Source organism: Scyliorhinus torazame, chromosome 2 (genome assembly GCF_047496885.1).
Source record: "Scyliorhinus torazame isolate Kashiwa2021f chromosome 2, sScyTor2.1, whole genome shotgun sequence".
NCBI lineage: Eukaryota > Metazoa > Chordata > Chondrichthyes > Carcharhiniformes > Scyliorhinidae > Scyliorhinus > Scyliorhinus torazame.
The window spans coordinates 400574407-400594278 of record NC_092708.1 but is presented as its reverse complement, the minus strand read 5'-3'; the positions used below and the strand labels follow the sequence as shown (position 1 = coordinate 400594278).

The window sequence follows — 19872 nt, the reverse complement described above, 5'->3', positions numbered from 1 at the left end:
GATTTATTTTAACTCCGAAGTAAATCTGTAACTGCGACAAACAACATTAGTTAGCCTGGAACTAACGGGAACTCCCAGTCCGGGACTAACGGGAACTCCCAGCCCGGGCCTGACGGGAACTCCCAGTCCGGGACTAACGGGAACTCCCAGCCCGGAACTAACGGGAACTCCCAATCTGGGACTAACGGGAACTCCCAGTCCGGGACTAACGGGAACTCTCAGCCCGGGACTAACGGGAACTCCCAGCCCGGAACTAACGGGAACTCCCAATCTGGGACTAACGGGAACTCCCAGTCCGGGACTAACGGGAACTCTCAGCCCGGGACTAACGGGAACTCCCAGCCCGGAACTAACGGGAACTCCCAGCCCGGGACTAACGGGAACTCCCAGCCCGGAACTAACGGGAACTCCCAGCCCGGAACTAACGGGAACTCCCAGCCCGGGACTAACGGGAACTCCCAGCCCGGAACTAACAGGAACTCCCAGCCCAGGACTAATGGGAACTCCCAGCCCGGGACTAACAGGAACTCCCAGCCCGGGACTAACAGGAACTCCCAGCCCGGGACTAACGGGATCTCCCAGCCCGGGACTAACGGGATCTCCCAGCCCGGGACTAACGGGAACTCCCAGCCCGGGACTAACGGGATCTCCCAGCCCGGGACTAACGGGAACTCCCAGCCCGGGACTAACGGGAACTCCCAGCCCGGGACTAACGGGAACTCCCAGCCCGGGACTAACGGGAACTCCCAGCCCGGGACTAACAGGAACTCCCAGCCCGGGACTAACAGGAACTCCCAGCCCGGGACTAACGGGATCTCCCAGCCCGGGACTAACGGGATCTCCCAGCCCGGGACTAACGGGAACTCCCAGCCCGGGACTAACGGGATCTCCCAGCCCGGGACTAACGGGAACTCCCAGCCCGGGACTAACAGGAACTCCCAGCCCGGGACTAACAGGAACTCCCAGCCCGGGACTAACGGGATCTCCCAGCCCGGGACTAACGGGAACTCCCAGCCCGGGACTGACGGGAACTCCCAGTCCGGGACTAACGGGAACTCCCAGTCCGGGACTAACGGGAACTCCCAGCCCGGGGCTAACGGGAACTCCCAGTCCGGGACTAACGGGAACTCCCAGCCCGGGACTGACGGGAACTCCCAGCCCGGGACTAACGGGAACTCCCAGTCCGGGACTAACGGGAACTCCCAGCCCGGGACTAACGGGAACTCCCAGCCCGGGACTAACGGGATCTCCCAGCCCGGGACTAACGGGAACTCCCAGCCCGGGACTAACGGGAACTCCCAGCCCGCGACTAACGGGAACTCCCAGTCCGGGACTAACGGGAACTCCCAGCCCAGGACTAACGGGAACTCCCAGCCCGGGACTAACGGGAACTCCCAGCCCGGGACTAACGGGAACTCCCAGCCCGGGACTAACGGGAACTCCCAGCCCGGGACTAACGGGAACTCCCAGCCCGGGACTAACGGGAACTCCCAGCCCGGGACTAACGGGAACTCCCAGCCCGGGAGGAACGGGAACTCCCAGTCCGGGACTAACGGGAACTCCCAGCCCGGGACTAACGGGATCTCCCAGCCCGGGACTAACGGGAACTCCCAGCCCGGGACTAACGGGATCTCCCAGCCCGGGACTAACGGGAACTCCCAGCCCGGGACTAACGGGAACTCCCAGCCCGGGACTAACGGGAACTCCCAGTCCGGGACTAACGGGAACTCCCAGCCCGGGACTAACGGGAACTCCCAGCCCGGGACTAACGGGAACTCCCAGCCCGGGACTAACGGGAACTCCCAGCCCGGGACTAACGGGAACTCCCAGCCCGCGACTAACGGGAACTCCCAGTCCGGGACTAACGGGAACTCCCAGCCCAGGACTAACGGGAACTCCCAGCCCAGGACTAACGGGAACTCCCAGCCCGGGACTAACGGGATCTCCCAGCCCGGGACTAACAGGAACTCCCAGCCCGGGACTAACAGGAACTCCCAGCCCGGGACTAACAGGAACTCCCAGCCCGGGACTAACGGGAACTCCCAGCCCGGGACTAACGGGAACTCCCAGCCCGCGACTAACGGGAACTCCCAGCCCGGGACTAACGGGAACTCCCAGCCCGGGACTGACGGGAACTCCCAGCCCGGGACTAACGGGAACTCCCAGCCCGGGACTAACGGGAACTCCCAGCCCGGGCCTGACGGGAACTCCCTGCCCGGGACTGACGGGAACTCCCAGCCCGGGACTAACGGGAACTCCCAGCCCGGGCCTGACGGGAACTCCCTGCCCGGGACTGACGGGAACTCCCAGTCCGGGACTAACGGGAACTCCCAGCCCGGGACTGACGGGAACTCCCAGCCCGGGAGGAACGGGAACTCCCAGCCCGGGACTGACGGGAACTCCCAGCCCGGGACTAACGGGAACTCCCAGCCCGGGAGGAACGGGAACTCCCAGCCCGGGACGAACGGGAACTCCCAGTCCGGGAGGAACGGGAACTCCCAGCCCGGGACTAACGGAAGCTCCCAGCCCGGGACTAACGGGAACTCCCAGCCTGGGATGCAAACAGAGCTTTACAGTACTTTCAAATTAAAACAATGTTTATTTATGAAACCAGTTAACACTTTATAAACCCACAGTAAACATCTTAACAACTATCAACACCAATAAATCCCCCAAAGAATACACTACTCTCTAAGTAACTCTTAATCACTCCTTGCAACATCCAGAAGACAAAAAAAAACTATTTACAGAAAGACATCAGGTTTAACTTCTCCACAGAAACAGGTATTATTTTTAAATCACCAAAGGATCTGGAGACAGTCTTTAGATCGCAGAGAGAGACTAATACACCTTCTCACTGTGACTGCAGCTATCCAGCTCTCAAAACAAAACTAAACAGACCCTGTAGCAGACAGCCCAAAAGCAGACAGACAGCCCAGCTCCACCCACTCGCTGACATCACTGATAAACACCCATTTCTTAAAGGTACTCTCACATGACACTATCACCAAGAGTGGCTCCACAGACCGAGCTGGCCGGGTCCGAAAGGACAGAGCTGCTCGACTGGGACTGCAGCAGGTGGTGAGGGAACCAACAAGAGGGAAAAACATACTTGACCTCACCCTCACCAATCTGCCTGCTGCAGATGCATCTGTCCCTGACAGTATTGGTAGAAGTCCTGTCTTCACATTGAGGATAGCCTCCATCGTGTTGTGTGGCACTATCACCGTGCTAAATGGGAAAGACTCCGAACAGATCGAGAAAATCATGTCAAACATCCAACAACAAACACATCAGATCTGAGCTCTGCAGTCCTGCCACAGCCAGCCGTGAATGGTGTTCGACAATTAAACAACTCACTGGAGGAGGAGGCTCCACAAATATCCCCATCCTCAATGATGGAGGAGCCCAGCACATCTGTGCTAAAGACACGACTGAGGCATTCGCAACAATCTTCAGCCAGAAGTGCCGAGTGGATGGTCCACCTCGGACCGCCTCCGGAGGTCCCAGCATCACAGAGGTCAGTCTCCAGCCAATACGATTCACTCCCCGTGATATCAAGAAATGGTTGAAGGCCCTGGATGCTGCAAAGGCTGTGGGCCCTGACAGCATCCCGGCAATAGTACTGAAGACTTGCGCTCCAGAACTTGCCGCACCCCTAGCCAAGCTGTTCCAGTACAGCTACAACACTGGCATCTACCCAGCAATGTGGAAACTTGCCCCGGTGTGTCCTGTACACAAGGAACAGGACAAATCCAACCCAGCCAATTACCGCCTATCAGTCTCCTCTCCATCATCAGCAAAGTGATGGAAGGAGTCATCAACCGAGCTATCAAGCGGCACTTACTCAGCAATAACCTGCTCACGGACACTCAGTTTGGGGTCCGCAGGGTCACTCAGCTCCTGACCTCATTACAGCCTTGATTCAAACATGGACAAAAGAGCTGAATGCCAGAGGTGAGGTGAGAGTGACTGCCCTCGACATCAAGGCAGCATTTGACCGAGTGTGGCATCACCGAGCCCGCGCTAAACTGGAGTCAACGGGAATCAGGGGGAAAACTCTCCGCTGGTTGGAGTCATACCCGGCACAAAGGAAGATGTTTGTGATGGTTGGAGGTCAATCATCTCAGCTCCAGGACATCACTGCAGGAGTTCCCCAGGGTAGTGTCCTCGGCCCAACCATCTTCAGCTGCTTCATCAATGACCTTCCATCAGAAGGTCAGAAGTGGGGATGTTTGCGTGTGACTGCACAATGTTCAGCACCATTCGCGACTCCTCAGATAATGAAGCAGTCCCTGTCCAAATGCAGCAAGACCCGGACAATATCCAGGCTCGGGGCTGATAAGTGACAAGTTACAGTCGTGCCACACAAGTGCCAGGCAATGGCCATCACCTACAAGAGAGGATCTAACCATCACCCCAGACATTCAATGGCATGAATCCCCCACAATCAACATCCGGGATTACCATTGATCAGTAACTGAACTGGACTAACCATAGTTTCACGACATCTGATAAGACATGGTGGTGGGAAGACCATGGGCCCCCTTCCTGATTCCTCCTCCCGCCCATATTGTCAGCCCTTCCACATTCCTGCCTCCATCCAATGGGCCAGGAAAGTTCAGCCCAAAAGATTCCTAAGGCACTTGGAAGGATAGATGTTGGGAAGATGTTTCCGCTGGCTGGGAAGTCTCAAACTGATGGTCAGAGTCTCAGAACAAGTCAAGACGGCACTCAATAGAGTGCATACCTCCACCACACTTGCGGTTTTCCCCTGCCTCATTGATGCTCTGTAACTACAGAGCTGAAAAAGGAAATATTTTATTCAGAGTTCCCATCTCACTGAGGCTTCAAATCAAACCACATCCAACAACCTGCTCTGAAAACTCTGCTCACATTTTGGCAGCTGAGACAAATCAGCGGAGACCATCCACACCATTAAAAAAACAATGAACAACATTCTAAATGAAGTAAAGCAACCCATAACAATATATAAATATATAAGATCCTGAACCGTGTTAACAAGGTGGATGTGGGAAGGATATTTCCTCTTGTGGGTGAGTCCAGAACTAAGGGGCGTGGTTTTAAAATTAGGGTACACCCTTTTCGGACAGAGATGAGGAGAATCTGTTTGGAGTTGTGTGAGTTTGGAAATCTCCGCCTCAGAAGGTGGTGGAGGCAGGGTCACTGAATAATTTTAAGATGCAGGTCGGTAGATTCCTGTTGGGGTAGGGGTCAAAGGTTATCGGGGTAGATGAGAATGTGGAAATCGAAACACAAACCGATCAAACATGATCTTATTGAAAGGTGGAGCAGACTCGAGGGGCAGAGGACCACTCCTGCTCCTATTTTGCATGTTCGGATTACAAATAATCAGATCTTTCAAAGTTTAAAGGATCCTCTAAAAAATTTGAGGAAACAGATCAGCATCTTGACCAGAAATGAAATGCTTCTTCCTAGCGTCATACACTATCTGTACACCAGGTTTCACTGAAATCTGTCCACCGGTGTTTGAGATATATTGTTTACAGACAAACAGACTAACTGCAAAATATTAACTCTGTCCACCTTCAGTGGCGGGGGTGAGAAGTGGTCGAGCATTTAGAACTGAGATGAGGAGAAAGTATACAAGGAAGGAGGTTATGCTGGAAGTGTTTATGAAAAGCTAGTTAGACCATAGCTAGAGTTCGGTCTGCAGTTCTGGTCACTACATGATATGAAGGATGCGATCACACTAAAGACAATAAGAAAGGAGATTTATGAGAATGGTGCCAGGAATTGAAGAATTTTAGCTTTTGAGGGAAGATTGGATAGGCTGGGATTGTTTTCTTTGGATCAGGGGAGGCTAAAGAGAGATTTAATTTAGTTGTATAACTGTGCTAACCATAATGCTACCGTGCTAACCACTATGCTATCAATGCCTTGATGCTCAACCTGGTTGGTTGCATTGTGAACACACGACCCTTTGCCATCAGGTCCTGCAGTGGGACTTGAACCTGGAATTTCTGGGGCACGACTCACTGCAACACAAGACCTCCCGAATGTGAAGGACCAGTTTCCTTCAGCAGAGATATCAATAACTGGGGGCCATAGATTTAAAGTAACTGCTGGATGGGTCTAAGGGAGTGGAAGGAACGTTATTTTACCCAGTCTGGAACTCACTAAATGAAAGGGTGTTAGTGGCTTGTATATTGAGACAGTGACCAATAAAATATTCCATGTGCTTTCTTAACCTTGCTGTCACGACAGCATGGTAGCACAGTGGTTAGCACTGTTGCTTCACAGCTCCAGGTTCGATTCCCAGCTTGGGTCGCTGTCTGTGCGGAGTCTGCACGTTCTCCTCGTGTCTGCGTGGGTTTCCTCCGGGTGCTCCGGTTTCCTCCCGAATCTGCCTCTCATCCATTGACTGTCTACACCTCCCGCTGCCTTGGGAAAGCGGGCAGCAGAATCAAAGACCCCTCCCACCCTGATTATTCTCTCCAATCTCTTCCATCGGGCAGGAAATACAAACCGATTCAAAAACAGACCTCTTCCCCGCTGTTACTGGACTCCCAAATGGACTGAGCTGATCTCACACATCTTCTCTACTCAGTAGTACTACGCTCCTGTTTGCTTCACCCGATGTCTGTGATAATGTATTTACATTGTGTATCTATTGTATATCCAAAGTTTTCCGTGTATAGAATGATCTGTCTGGACTGTACACAACAATACTTTTCACTGTACCTCGGTACACGTGACAAACCATAATCCAAACCCAATCCAATCATTATCTAGTCCTTTGCCTTGTTTGCCCTGCCAAGTCCATCACCTCACACTTATTTACATTAAATTCCAAGGCCACTTTTCCACCCAGCTGACCAGTCCATCAATATCTTCCTACAGTTTAGAACTTTCTTTGTCATCATCGACCACAAGACCATCTTTTGTATTGTCTGTAAACTTCTTCATCATGGCCCCTACATTGAAATCTAAATCATTGATATATAAACAGCGAGGGGCCCTGTCCAACCCAACTGGTATCAACCAATCCAACAACAAAGACGCCCGTCGACCATCTCCCTTTGATGCCTGTCACTGAGACAATTTTGGATCCAACTTGTCACTTTCCCTTGGGTCCTGTAATCAGTCCCATGGGACTTTGCCAAAAGCCTTTCAAAATCTATGTAGACATCCATGTAGACTACATCAAACACTAAACCCTGATCAATCTTCCTTGTCACTTCCAAAATATTTAAACAGGTTAGCCCATCATGACCTTTCCTGAACAAATGCAAGTTTACCTTGATTAATCTGTGCCTTTCTAAATTATTGGGCTGGCTTCTCCGTTTTTGGGACTATGTCGCCACACTGTTCTGAAAACTGTGCTCTTTCACCCCAGAAAAACTGGCGTCAAAAGGCCACAGATTCACGGCCTTGCAGGGGGCTAGCAGGCAGCTATCGTGGAGCTCGCAGCTCCAGCTGCCGATACGGACCCCGCACCTCCGGGTCAGAGGCCACGCAGGCGGACGGCGGCCTCCAGTGGCCGCGCTGTGCTCCATGGCGGACTCAGCCCACGGACCTGGACCGCCAAAATAGTGCCCCCGATCGGCTGCTCGCCCGACTTGGACCGCCCTCACACATAGGCCCCAGTCTCGAATGAGACCCACCCCCCCACCCTCCAATCGCCCTCCCCTGACTGTGGCAGATCCGGACTGAGTCCGTAGCCGCCACATGAGGTTTCTGAGCGGCAGGACCAGGTTAGAACCAGACGGTCGGGAATTCGGCCGGTCGGCGGCGGAGAATAGCGGGGCGGGACTCGGGCAATGGCCTGAAGCAGTGGATACTCGGCGCGGCTTGCTCCACGAGTTTGGCACCTTTCAGGGGGCAGAGAATCGCGGCGCCGGCCCCGATTTCGTGCAGGAAAACGGATTCTCCGCCCCGGCGCCGAACACAATTTTGGGGTCTGGGTGCGGAGAATCCAGCCCATGGTTTTTGCTGTCCGTTAGAATTTCCTTCCAACAGTTTTCCTCCCACTGAGGTTTGGCTGAATGGCTTGTAATCCCCTTTTGAAACAATGGCACTATTTTAGCAGTCACTGTCTCTCCCCCCCCCCCCCCCCCCACCCCCCCAGCACCACACTCCCCAATCAATAGCTCCCTCCCCTACTGACGTAACCAGTTTTTCTCTATTTTGTAGACATTTTCTTGGCTAGGCCCAAACGTTACACCCAAGGGTAACCTTTCAGATCAAATGCCTTTTGAAAGTTTTAGGAATTGCTACAATTAAATCAGGCAGTCACTTCAGGAAGTTGATTTAAAGCCACGTTATTGTTATACAGATAATCCTCAATTATACTCCCGATGATCGAGTTCGTTATTGACATGGAAGGAACTTTAATGTGGCTCAGACTTTTTTTCCATCCACTCGCATCACCAGTGTCCAGTGATCCCCTCATAATGCTTACCAATGCAGCACACATCTCCAAGTCTCTCTTACCGTACCGCAGCACGGTAGTGTAGTGGTTAGCGCAATTGCTTCACAGCTCCAGGGTCCCAGGTTCGATTCCCAGCTTGGGTCACTGTCTGTGCGGAGTCTGCACGTTCTCCCCGTGTGTACGTGGGTTTCCTCCGGGTGCTCCGGTTTCCTCCCACAGTCCAAAGATGTGCAGGTTAGGTGGATTGGCCATGATAAATTGCCCTTAGTGTTGGGTGGGGTTACTGGGTTATGGGGATAGAGTGGCGGTGTTGACCTTGGGTAGGGTGCTCTTTCCAAGAGCCGGTGCAGACTCGATGGGCCGAATGGCCTCCTTCTGCACTGTAAATTCTATGATAATCTATGATAATTGTCCCTCTGGTGTAAGAACCTTCCAGCACCTTGGTACGCCTGCTCTAGCTTATAATAATCATAATCTTTATTGTGACAAGTCTGATCACTTTGCAATGGACCCTTGCAGAGAATGAAGTTATGATGGTCAGACAAGGACAGTGTTGGACCCAGTGTTGAAATATGCAGCCAGGAAATCTGACCAGTCCAGTCAGACGTCTGAGGAATGGGCAGTAAAGTCCACCGAGAGAACACACCAGGGGGACAGCTCAGAAACCTGGGAGAGGGGACCGGAAACGAGGGGAGGGGCTCACAGAATTGTGGGAGTCTGTCACGAAACCTATGGTGGAGGAGAAGAAAGCTGGTTGACAGGATAGAAAACTGGAGAAGAGAAATGAAAACTAAACTGGAGGGAAGGGCTGGCTCAAGAAGAGGGCCAGGGAAATCCAGGAGCTGATAGAAAATTCAGGCCAGGCCAGGAAGGGGATCAATAAACTGGGGGAGGGGAATACTGCCAGAAGCAATCTCTACTAGTGTTCACTATTCCTGTTTCAGATATTAAAGCCTGATGATCACATTGCCAAACAGAGATACATTGCAGGGAAAGTGGTCCTCACTAAGGGTATCAGCGAGTGGGTCTCCTTTGATGTCACCGAGAGTGTGAAGGAATGGCTAATTAACCGAGGTGAGTTTCACATCATCACTTTGACATATCAGGCAGAAACCATTGCCTCAGAGACCCAGAGGAACCTTTATCATTTTAATTTCTTGCCAATTGGTGTTGGATTGTGTTGGGTCTGTGTTGGATTGCTTTGGGTCTGTGTTGGATTATATTCGGTCTGTCATGGATTGCTTTGGGTCTGTGTTTGATTATATTGGGTCTGTGTTGGATTATATTGGGTCTGTGTTGGATTATATTGGGTCTGTGTTGGATTGCTTTGGGTCTGTGTTGGATTGCTTTGGGTCCATGTTAGATTGTGTTGGGTCTGTGTTGGATTGTGCTGGTTCTGTATTCTGTCTGTGTTAGACTGCATGGTCTGTGTTTAATTGTTTTGGGTGTTTATTGGGCCCATGTTGGATCCTTGTTGGATTGCATTGTGTCCGTGTGTATTGCATTAAGTCCGTGTTGGATTGCCTTGGGTCTGTGTTGAATTGCCTTGGGTCCATGTTGGATTGCATTGGGTCTTTGATGGATTACTTTCGGTCTGTGTTGGATTGCATTGGGTCCTTGCTAGATTCTGTTGGGTCTGTGTTGGATTGTGCTGGTTCTGTATTCTGTTTGTGTTAGATTGCATGGTCTGTGTTTAATTATTTTTAGTTTTTATTGGGCCCATGTTGGATTGCTCGGTCTGTGTTGGATTGTGCTCGGTCTGTGTTGGATTATGTTGGGTCTGTGTTGGATTATGTTGGGTCTGTGTTGGATTGTGCTGGGTCTGTGTTGGATTCTATTGAGTCTATGTTGGATTGTGCTGGGATTTTGTTAGGTCTGTGTTGGATTGTGCTGGGTCTGTGTTAGATTGTGCTGGGTCTGTATTGGATTGTGCTGGGTCTGTATTGGATTGTGTTGGGTCTCTGTTGGATTGTGCTGGGTCTGTGTTTAGTCTGTGTTGGATTGTGTTGGGTCTGTGTTGGATTGTGTTGGGTCTGTGTTGGATTGTGTTGAGTCTGTGTTGGATTGTGTTGGGTCTGTGTTGGATTGTTCTGGGTCTGTGTTGGATTGTTCTGGGTCTGTGTTGGATTGTGCTGTGTCTGTCTTGGATTGAACTGGATCTGTGTTGGATTGTGCTGGGTCTGTGTTGGTGTTCTATTGGGCCTGTGTTGGATTATGTTGGGTCTGTGTTGGATTATGCTGGGTCTGTGTTGGATAGTGCTGGGTCTGTGTTGGATTGTGCTGGGTCTGTGTTGGATTGCACTGGGTCTGTGTTGGATTGTGCTGGGTCTGTGTTGGGTTCTATTGGGTCTGTGTTGGATTGTGTTGGGTCTGTGTTGGGTCTGAGTTGGATTGTGCTGGGTCTGTGTTGGATTGTGCTGGGTCTGTGTTGGATTGTGTTGTTTCTGTGTTGGATTGTGCTGGGTTCTATTAGGTCTGTGTTGAATTGTGCTGGGTCTGTGTCGCACTGTGCTGTGTCTGGGTCGGATTGTGCTGGGTCTATTTTGGATTGTGCTGGGACAGTGTCAGATTGTGCTGGGCCTGTGTCAGATTGTGTTGGATCTCTGTCGGATTGTGTTGGATCTGTGTCGGATTGTGTTGGATCTGTGTTGGATTGTGTTGGGTCTGGGTTGGATTTTGTGGGTCTGTGTTGTATTCTATTGGGTCCGTGTTGGATTGTGCTCGGTCCATGTTGGATTGTGCTCGGTCCATGTTGGATTGTGCTCGGTCCATGTTGGATTGTGCTCGGTCCTTGTTGGATTGTGCTCGGTCCTTGTTGGATTGTGCTCGGTCCGTGTTGGATTGTGCTCAGTCTGCGTTGGATTCTATTGAGTCTATGTTGGATTGTGCAGGGTCTGTGTTGGATTTGTGTTGGATCTGTGATGGATTCTATTCGGTCTGTGTTTGATTTTGTTAGGTCTGTGTTGGATTGTGCTGCGTCTATGTTGGATTATGCTGGGTCTGTGTTGGATTATGCTAGGTCTGTGTTGGATTATGCTGGGTCTGTATTGGATTGTGCTGGGTCTGTATTGGATTGTGCTGGGTCTGTGTTGGATTGTGCTGGGTCTGTGTTGGATTGTGCTGTTTCTGTGTTGGATTGTGCTGGGTTCTATTAGGTCTGTGTTGAATTGTGCTGGGTCTGTGTCGGACTGTGCTGTGTCTGGGTCGGATTGTGCTGGGTCTATTTTGGATTGTGCTGGGACAGTGTCAGATTGTGCTGGGCCTGTGTCGGATTGTGTTGGATCTGTGTTGGATTGTGTTGGATTGTGTTGGGTCTGGGTTGGATGATGTTGGGTCTGGGTTGGATTGTGTGGGTCTGTGTTGTATTCTATTGGGTCTATGTTGGATTGTACTCGGTCCATGTTGGATTGTGCTCGGTCCATGTTGGATTGTGCTCGGTCCATGTTGGATTGTGCTCGGTCCTTGTTGGATTGTGCTCGGTCCGTGTTGGATTGTGCTCAGTCTGTGTTGGATTGTGTTGGATTCTATTGAGTCTATGTTGGATTGTGCAGGGTCTGTGTTGGATTTGTGTTGGATCTGTGATGGATTCTATTCGGTCTGTGTTTGATTTTGTTAGGTCTGTGTTGGATTGTGCTGCGTCTGTGTTGGATTATGCTAGGTCTGTGTTGGATTGTGCTGGGTCTGTATTGGATTGTGCTGTGTCTGTATTGGATTGTGCTGGGTCTGTATTGGATTGTGCTGGGTCTGTGTTGGATTATGCTGGGTCTGTGTTGGATTATGCTGGGTCTGTGTTGGATTTTGCTGGGTCAGTGTTGGATTTTGCTGGGTCAGTGTTGGATTGTGCTGGGTCTCTGTTGGATTGTGCTGGGTCTGTGTTGGATTGTGTTGGGTCTGTGTTGGGTTCTATTGGGTCTGTGATGGATTGTGTTGGGTATGTGATGGGTCTGAGTTGGATTGTGCTGGGTCTGTGTAGGATTGTGTTGGGTTTGTGTTGGATTGTGTTGGGTCTATGTCGGGTTCTATTGGGTCTGTGTCGGATTCTGTTGGATCTGTGTCGGATTCTGTTGGATCTGTGTCGGATTGTGTTGGATCTGTGTCGGATTGTGTTGGATCTGTGTCGGATTGTGTTGGATCTGTGTCGGATTGTGTTGGATCTGTGTCGGATTGTGTTGGATCTGTGTCGGATTGTGTTGGATCTGTATCAGATTGTGCTGGTTCTGTATTCTGTCTGTTAGATTGCATGGTCCGTGTTTAATTATTTGGGGTTTTTATTGGGCCCATGTTGGATTGTGTTGTGTCCGTGTGTATTGCCTTAGGTCCGTGTTGGATTGCCTTGGGTCTGTGATGGATTGCTTTGGGTCTGTGTTGGATGCATTGGGTCCATGCTAGATTCTGTTGGGTCTGTGTTGGATTGTGCTGGTTCTGTATTCTGTTTGTGTTAGATTGCATGGTCTGTGTTTAATTATTTTTAGTTTTTATTGGGCCCATGTTGGATTGCTCGGTCCGTGTTGGATTGTGCTCGGTCTGTGTTGGATTGTGTTGGGTCTGTGTTAGATTGCATGGTCTGTGTTTAATTATTTTTAGTTTTTATTGGGCCCATGTTGGATTGCTCGGTCCGTGTTGGATTGTGCTCGGTCTGTGTTGGATTGTGTTGTTTCTGTGTTGGATTGTGCTGGGTTCTATTAGGTCTGTGTTGAATTGTGCTGGGTCTGTGTCGCACTGTGCTGTGTCTGGGTCGGATTGTGCTGGGTCTATTTTGGATTGTGCTGGGACAGTGTCAGATTGTGCTGGGCCTGTGTCAGATTGTGTTGGATCTCTGTCGGATTGTGTTGGAACTGTGTCGGATTGTGTTTGATCTGTGTCGGATTGTGTTTGATCTGTGTCGGATTGTGTTTGATCTGTGTCGGATTGTGTTTGATCTGTGTCGGATTGTGTTGGATCTGTGTCGGATTGTGTTGGATCTGTGTCGGATTTTTTGGATCTGTGTCGGATTGTGTTGGATCTGTGTCGGATTGTGTTGGGTCTGGGTTGGATGATGTTGGGTCTGGGTTGGATTGTGTGGGTCTGTGTTGTATTTTATTGGGTCTGTGTTGGATTGTGCTCGGTCCATGTTGGATTGTGCTCGGTCCATGTTGGATTGTGCTCGGTCCTTGTTGGATTGTGCTCGGTCCTTGTTGGATTGTGCTCGGTCCGTGTTGGATTGTGCTCGGTCCGTGTTGGATTGTGCTCAGTCTGTGTTGGATTGTGTTGGATTCTATTGCGTCTATGTTGGATTGTGCAAGGTCTGTGTTGGATTTGTGTTGGATCTGTGATGGATTCTATTCGGTCTGTGTTTGATTTTGTTAGGTCTGTGTTGGATTGTGCTGGGTCTGTGTTGGATTATGCTGGGTCTGTATTGGATTGTGCTGGGTCTGTATTGGATTGTGCTGGGTCTGTGTTGGATTGAGTTGAGTCTGTGTTGGATTATGCTCGGTCTGTGTTGGATTTTGCTGGGTCAGTGTTGGATTGTGCTGGGTCTGTGTTGGATTGTGTTGGGTCTGTGTTGGATTGTGTTGTTTCTGTGTTGGATTGTGCTGGGTTCTATTGGGTCTGTGTTGGATTGTGCTGGGTCTGTGTCGGACTGTGCTGTGTCTGTGTCGGATTGTGCTGGGTCTATTTTGGATTGTGCTGGGACAGTGTCAGATTGTGCTGGGCCTGTGTCAGATTGTGTTGGATCTCTGTCGGATTGTGTTGGAACTGTGTCGCATTGTGTTTGATCTGTGTCGGATTGTGTTGGATCTGTGTCGGATTGTGTTGGATCTGTGTCGGATTGTGTTGGATCTGTGTCGGATTGTGATGGGTCTGGGTTGGATGATGTTGGGTCTGGGTTGGATTGTGTGGGTCTGTGTTTGATTCTATTGGGTCTGTGTTGGTTTGTGCTTGGTACATGTTGGATTGTGCTCGGTCCATGTTGGATTGTGCTCGGTCCTTGTTGGATTGTGCTCGGTCCTTGTTGGATTGTGCTCGGTCCTTGTTGGATTGTGCTCGGTCCGTGTTGGATTGTGCTCAGTCTGTGTTGGATTGTGTTGGATTCTATTGAGTCTATGTTAGATTGTGCAAGGTCTGTGTTGGATTTGTGTTGGATCTGTGATGGATTCTATTCAGTCTGTGTTTGATTTTGTTAGGTCTGTGTTGGATTGTGCTGCGTCTATGTTGGATTATGCTGGGTCTGTGTTGGATTATGCTAGGTCTGTGTTGGATTGTGCTGGGTCTGTATTGGATTGTGCTGGGTCTGTATTGGATTGTGCTGGGTCTGTGTTGGATTGAGCTGAGTCTGTGTTGGATTATGCTGGGTCTGTGTTGGATTGAGTTGAGTCTGTGTTGGATTATGCTGGGTCTGTGTTGGATTTTGCTGGGTCAGTGTTGGATTGTGCTGGGTCTGTGTTGGATTGTGCTGGGTCTGTGTTGGATTGTGTTGGGTCTGTGTTGGGTTCTATTGGGTCTGTGATGGATTGTGTTGGTTGTGTGATGGGTCTGAGTTGGATTGTGCTGGGTCTGTGTAGGATTGTGTCGGATTGTGCTGGGCCTATGTCGGATTGTGTTGGATCTGTGTCGGATTGTGTTGGATCTGTGTCGGATTGTGTTGGATCTGTGTCGGATTGTGTTGGATCTGTGTCGGATTGTGTTGGATCTGTGTCGGATTGTGTTGGATCTGTGTCGGATTGTGTTGGATCTGTGTCGGATTGTGTTGGATCTGTGTCGGATTGTGTTGGATCTGTGTCGGATTGTGTTGGATCTGTGTCGGATTGTGTTGGATCTGTGTCGGATTGTGTTGGATCTGTGTCGGATTGTGTTGGATCTGTGTCGGATTGTGTTGGATCTGTGTCGGATTGTGTTGGATCTGTGTCGGATTGTGTTGGATCTGTGTCGGATTGTGTTGGATCTGTGTCGGATTGTGTTGGATCTGTGTCGGATTGTGTTGGATCTGTGTCGGATTGTGTTGGATCTGTGTCGGATTGTGTTGGATCTGTGTCGGATTGTGTTGGATCTGTGTCAGATTGTGCTGGTTCTGTATTCTGTCTGTGTTAGGTTGCATGGTCTGTGTTTAATTATTTGGGGTTTTTTTTGGGCCCATGTTGGATTGTGTTGTGTCCGTGTGTATTGCCGTAGGTCCATGTTGGATTGCCTTGGGTCTGTGTTGAATTGCCTTGGGTCTGTGTTGAATTGCCTTGGGTCTGTGTTGGATTGCATTGGGTCTATGCTAGATTCTGTTGGGTCTGTGTTGGATTGTGCTGGTTCTGTATTCTGTTTGTGTTAGATTGCATGGTCTGTGTTTAATTATTTTGGGTTTGTATTGGGGCCATGTTGGATTGCGTTGGATCCTTGTTGGATTGTATTGTGTCCGTGTGTATTGCCTTAGGTCCGTGTTGGATTGCCTTGGGTCCGTGTTGGATTGCCTTGGGTCCGTGTTGGATTTCATTCGGTCTGTGCTGGATTGTGTTGAGTCTGTGTTGGATTATTTTGGGTCTGTATTGGGTCTGTGTTGGATTACATTGGGTCCGTGTTGGATTGCATTGGGTCTGTGCTGGATTACGTTGGGTCCTTGCTGGATTGTGTTGAGTCTGTGTCAGATTACTTTGGGTCTGTATTGGGTCCATGTTGGATTGCATTGGGTTCATGCTGTATTGTGTTGAATCCGTGTTGATTGCCTTGGGTCCATGTTGAGACTGTGTTGGATTGTGTTGGCTTCATGATGGATTGTGTTGGGTTTGTGTCAGATTATTTGGGGCCTGTATTGGTTCCATGTTGGATTGTGTTGGAATATGATTTGTATTGAACTATATTAGACCTAAATTGGATCATTTGTAATCTGTGTTGTATTATGTTGGGTCTGTTAGATTATATTGGATCACATTGGCTTTTGTTAATCCAGTTTGTGTTGGGTCTGTGTTGGATCCTATTGGGTCTGTGTTGGATTGTGTTGGATTTTATTGGGTCTGTGTTGGATTCTATTCGGTCTGTGTTGGATTGTGTTGGGTCTGTGTTGGATTATGCTGGGTCTGTGTTGAATTATGCTGGGTCTGTGTTGGATTGTGCTGGGTCTGTGTTGAGTCTGTGTTGGGTTCAATTGGGTCTGTGTTGGGTCTGTGTTGGATTGTGTTGGGTCTGTGTTGGATTGTTCTGGGTCTGTGTTGGATTGTGCTGGGTCTGTGTTGGGTTCTATTGGGCCTGTGTTGGATTGTGTTGGGCCTGTGTTGGATAATGCTGGGCCTGTGTTGGATTGTGCTGGGTCTGTGTCGGGTTCTATTGGGTCTGTGTTGGATTGTGGTGTGTGTGTGTTGGGTCTGAGTTGGATTGTGTTGGGTCTGAGTTGGATTGTGCTGGGTCTGTGTTGGATTGTGCTGGGTGTGTGTCGGATTGTGTTGGATCTCTGTCGGATTGTGTTGGAACTGTGTCGGATTGTGTTGGATCTGTGTTGGATTGTGTTGGATCTGTGTCGGATTATGTTAGGTCTGTGTCGGATTGTGTTGGGTCTGTGATGGATTCTATTGGGTCTATGTTGGATTGTTCTGGGTCTGTGTCGGATACTATTGGGTCTGTGTCGGATTGTGCTGGGTCTGTGTTGGATTATGTTGTGTCTGTGTTGGATTGTGCGGGTCTGTGTTGTATTCTATTGGGTCTGAGTTGGATTGTGCTGGGTCTGTGTTGGATTATGTTGGGTCTGAGTTGGAGTGTGCTCGGTCCATGTTGGATTAGAACATAGAACAATACAGCGCAGTACAGGCCCTTCGGCCCACGATGTTGCACCAAAACAAAAGCCATCTAACCTACACTATGCCATTATCATCCATATGTTTATCCAATAAACTTTTAAATGCCCTCAATGTTGGCGAGTTCACTACTGTAGCAGGTAGGGCATTCCACGGCCTCACTACTCTTTGCGTAAAGAACCTACCTTTGACCTCTGTCCTATATCTATTACCCCTCAGTTTAAAGCTATCACCCCTCGTGCCAGCAATTTCCATCCGCGGGAGAAGTCTCTCACTGTCCACCCTATCCAACCCCCTGATCATTTTGTATGCCTCTATTAAGTCTCCTCTTAACCTTCTTCTCTCCAACGAAAACAACCTCAAGTCCATCAGCCTTTCCTCATAAGATTTTCCCTCCATACCAGGCAACATCCTGGTAAATCTCCTCTGCACCCGCTCCAAAGCCTCCACGTCCTTCCTATAATGCGGTGACCAGAACTGTACGCAATACTCCAAATGCGGCCGTACCAGAGTTCTGTACAGCTGCAACAAGACCTCCTGACTCCGGAACTCAATCCCTCTACCAATAAAGGCCAACACTCCATAGGCCTTCTTCACAACCCTATCAACCTGGGTGGCAACTTTCAGGGATCTATGTACATGGACACCTAGATCCCTCTGCTCATCCACACTTTCAAGAACTTTACCATTAGCCAAATATTCCGCATTCCTGTTATTCCTTCCAAAGTGAATCACCTCACACTTCTCGACATTAAACTCCATTTTCCACCTCTCAGCCCAGCTCTGCAGCTTATCTATATCCCTCTGTAACCTGCTACATCCTTCCACACTGTCGACAACACCACCGACTTTAGTATCGTCTGCAAATTTACTCACCCACCCTTCTGCGCCTTCCTCTAGGTCATTGATAAAAATGACAAACAGCAACGGCCCCAGAACAGATCCTTGTGGTACTCCACTTGTGACAGAACTCCATTCTGAACATTTCCCATCAACCACCACCCTCTGTCTTCTTTCAGCTAGCTAATTTCTGATCCACATCTCTAAATCACCCTCAATCCCCAGCCTCCGTATTTTCTGCAATAGCCTACCGTGGGGAACCTTCTCAATTATCTATATATAAACCACCCCGAACCCCTCGATTAGATTCCAGTCTGTAACTCACTCCCGGGTATCTGTTATTCTATATATAAACCACCCTAAACCCCTCGATCGTATTTTCTGCAATAGCCTACCATGGGGAACCTTATCAAACGCTTTGCTGAAATCCATATACACCACATCAACTGCCCTACCCTCGTCTACCTGTTCAGTCACCTTCTCAAAGAACTCGATAAGGTTTGTGAGGCATGACCTACCCTTCACAAAGCCATGCTGACTATCCCTGATCATATTATTCCTATCTAGATGATTATAAATCTTGTCTCTTATAATCACCTCCAAGACTTTACCCACTACAGACGTGAGGCTCACCGGTCTATAGTTGCCGGGGTTGTCTCTGCTGCTCTTTTTGAACAAAGGGACCACATTTGCTATCCTCCAGTCCTCTGGCACTGTTCCTGTAGCCAATGATGACCTAAAAATCAAAGCCAAAGGTCCAGCAATCTCTTCCCTGGCCTCCCAGAGAATCCTAGGATAAATCCCATCAGGTCCCGGGGACTTATCTATTTTCAGCCTGTCCAGAATTGCCAACACCTCTTCCCTACGTACCTCAATGCCATTTATTCTATTAGCCTGGGGCTCAGCATTCTCCTCCACAACATTATCTTTTTCCTGAGTGAATACTGACGAAAAATATTCATTTAGTACCTCGCCTATCTCTTCAGACTCCACACACAACTTCCCATCCCTGTCCTTGACTGGTCCTACTCTTTCCCTAGTCATTCGCTTATTCCTGACATACCTATAGAAAGCTTTTGGGTTTTCTGTGATCCTTCCTGCCAAATACTTCTCATGTCCCCTCCTTGCTCGTCTTAGCTCTCTCTTTAGATCCTTCCTCGCTACCTTGTAACTATCCATCGCCCCAACTGAAACTTCACACCTCATCTTCACATAGGCCTCCTTCTTCCTCTTAACAAGAGATTCCACTTCCTTGGTAAACCACGGTTCCCTCGCTCGACGCCTTCCTCCCTGCCTGACCGGTACATACTTATCAAGAACATGCAGTAACTGTACCTTGAACAAGCCCCACTTATCCAGTGTGCCCAACACTTGCAGCCTACTTCTCACCCTTATCCCCCCCAAGTCACGTCTAATGGCATCATAATTGCCCTTCCCCCAGCTATAACTCTTGCCCTGCGGTGTATACTCATCCCTTTCCATCATTAACGTAAACGTCACCGAATTGTGGTCACTGTCCCCAAAGTGCTCTCCTACCTCCAAATCCAACACCTGGCCTGGTTCATTACCCAAAACCAAATCCAACGTGGCCTCGCCTCTTGTTGGCCTGTCAACATATTGTTTCAGGAAACCCTCCTGCACACACTGTACAAAAAACGACCCATCTAATGTACTCGAACTATATCTTTTCCAGTCAATATTGGAAAGTTAAAGTCTCCCATAATAACTACCCTGTTACTTTCGCTCTTATCCAGGATCATCTTCGCCATCCTTTCCTCTACATCCCTAGAACTATTAGGAGGCCTATAAAAAACTCCCAACAGGGTGACCTCTCCTTTCCTGTTTCTAACTTCAGCCCATACTACC

General features: G+C 49.5%; 1 protein-coding gene across 4 annotated transcripts in view; it reads left to right on the top strand.

Moving 5' to 3' along the window:
- Window positions 1-19872, top strand: part of tgfb3 (transforming growth factor, beta 3) — a 288773-nt gene that overhangs the window by 71633 nt on the left and 197268 nt on the right. For all 4 annotated transcript variants that reach the window (XR_011939149.1, XM_072494469.1, XM_072494466.1 and 1 more), the window contains one exon: window positions 9361-9490. Coding sequence is in view for 3 of the 4 variants with exons in the window: in XM_072494469.1 (XP_072350570.1) it covers window positions 9361-9490 (130 nt within the window). In the remaining variant the exon portion in view is untranslated. The remainder of the gene's footprint in view (window positions 1-9360; window positions 9491-19872) is intronic.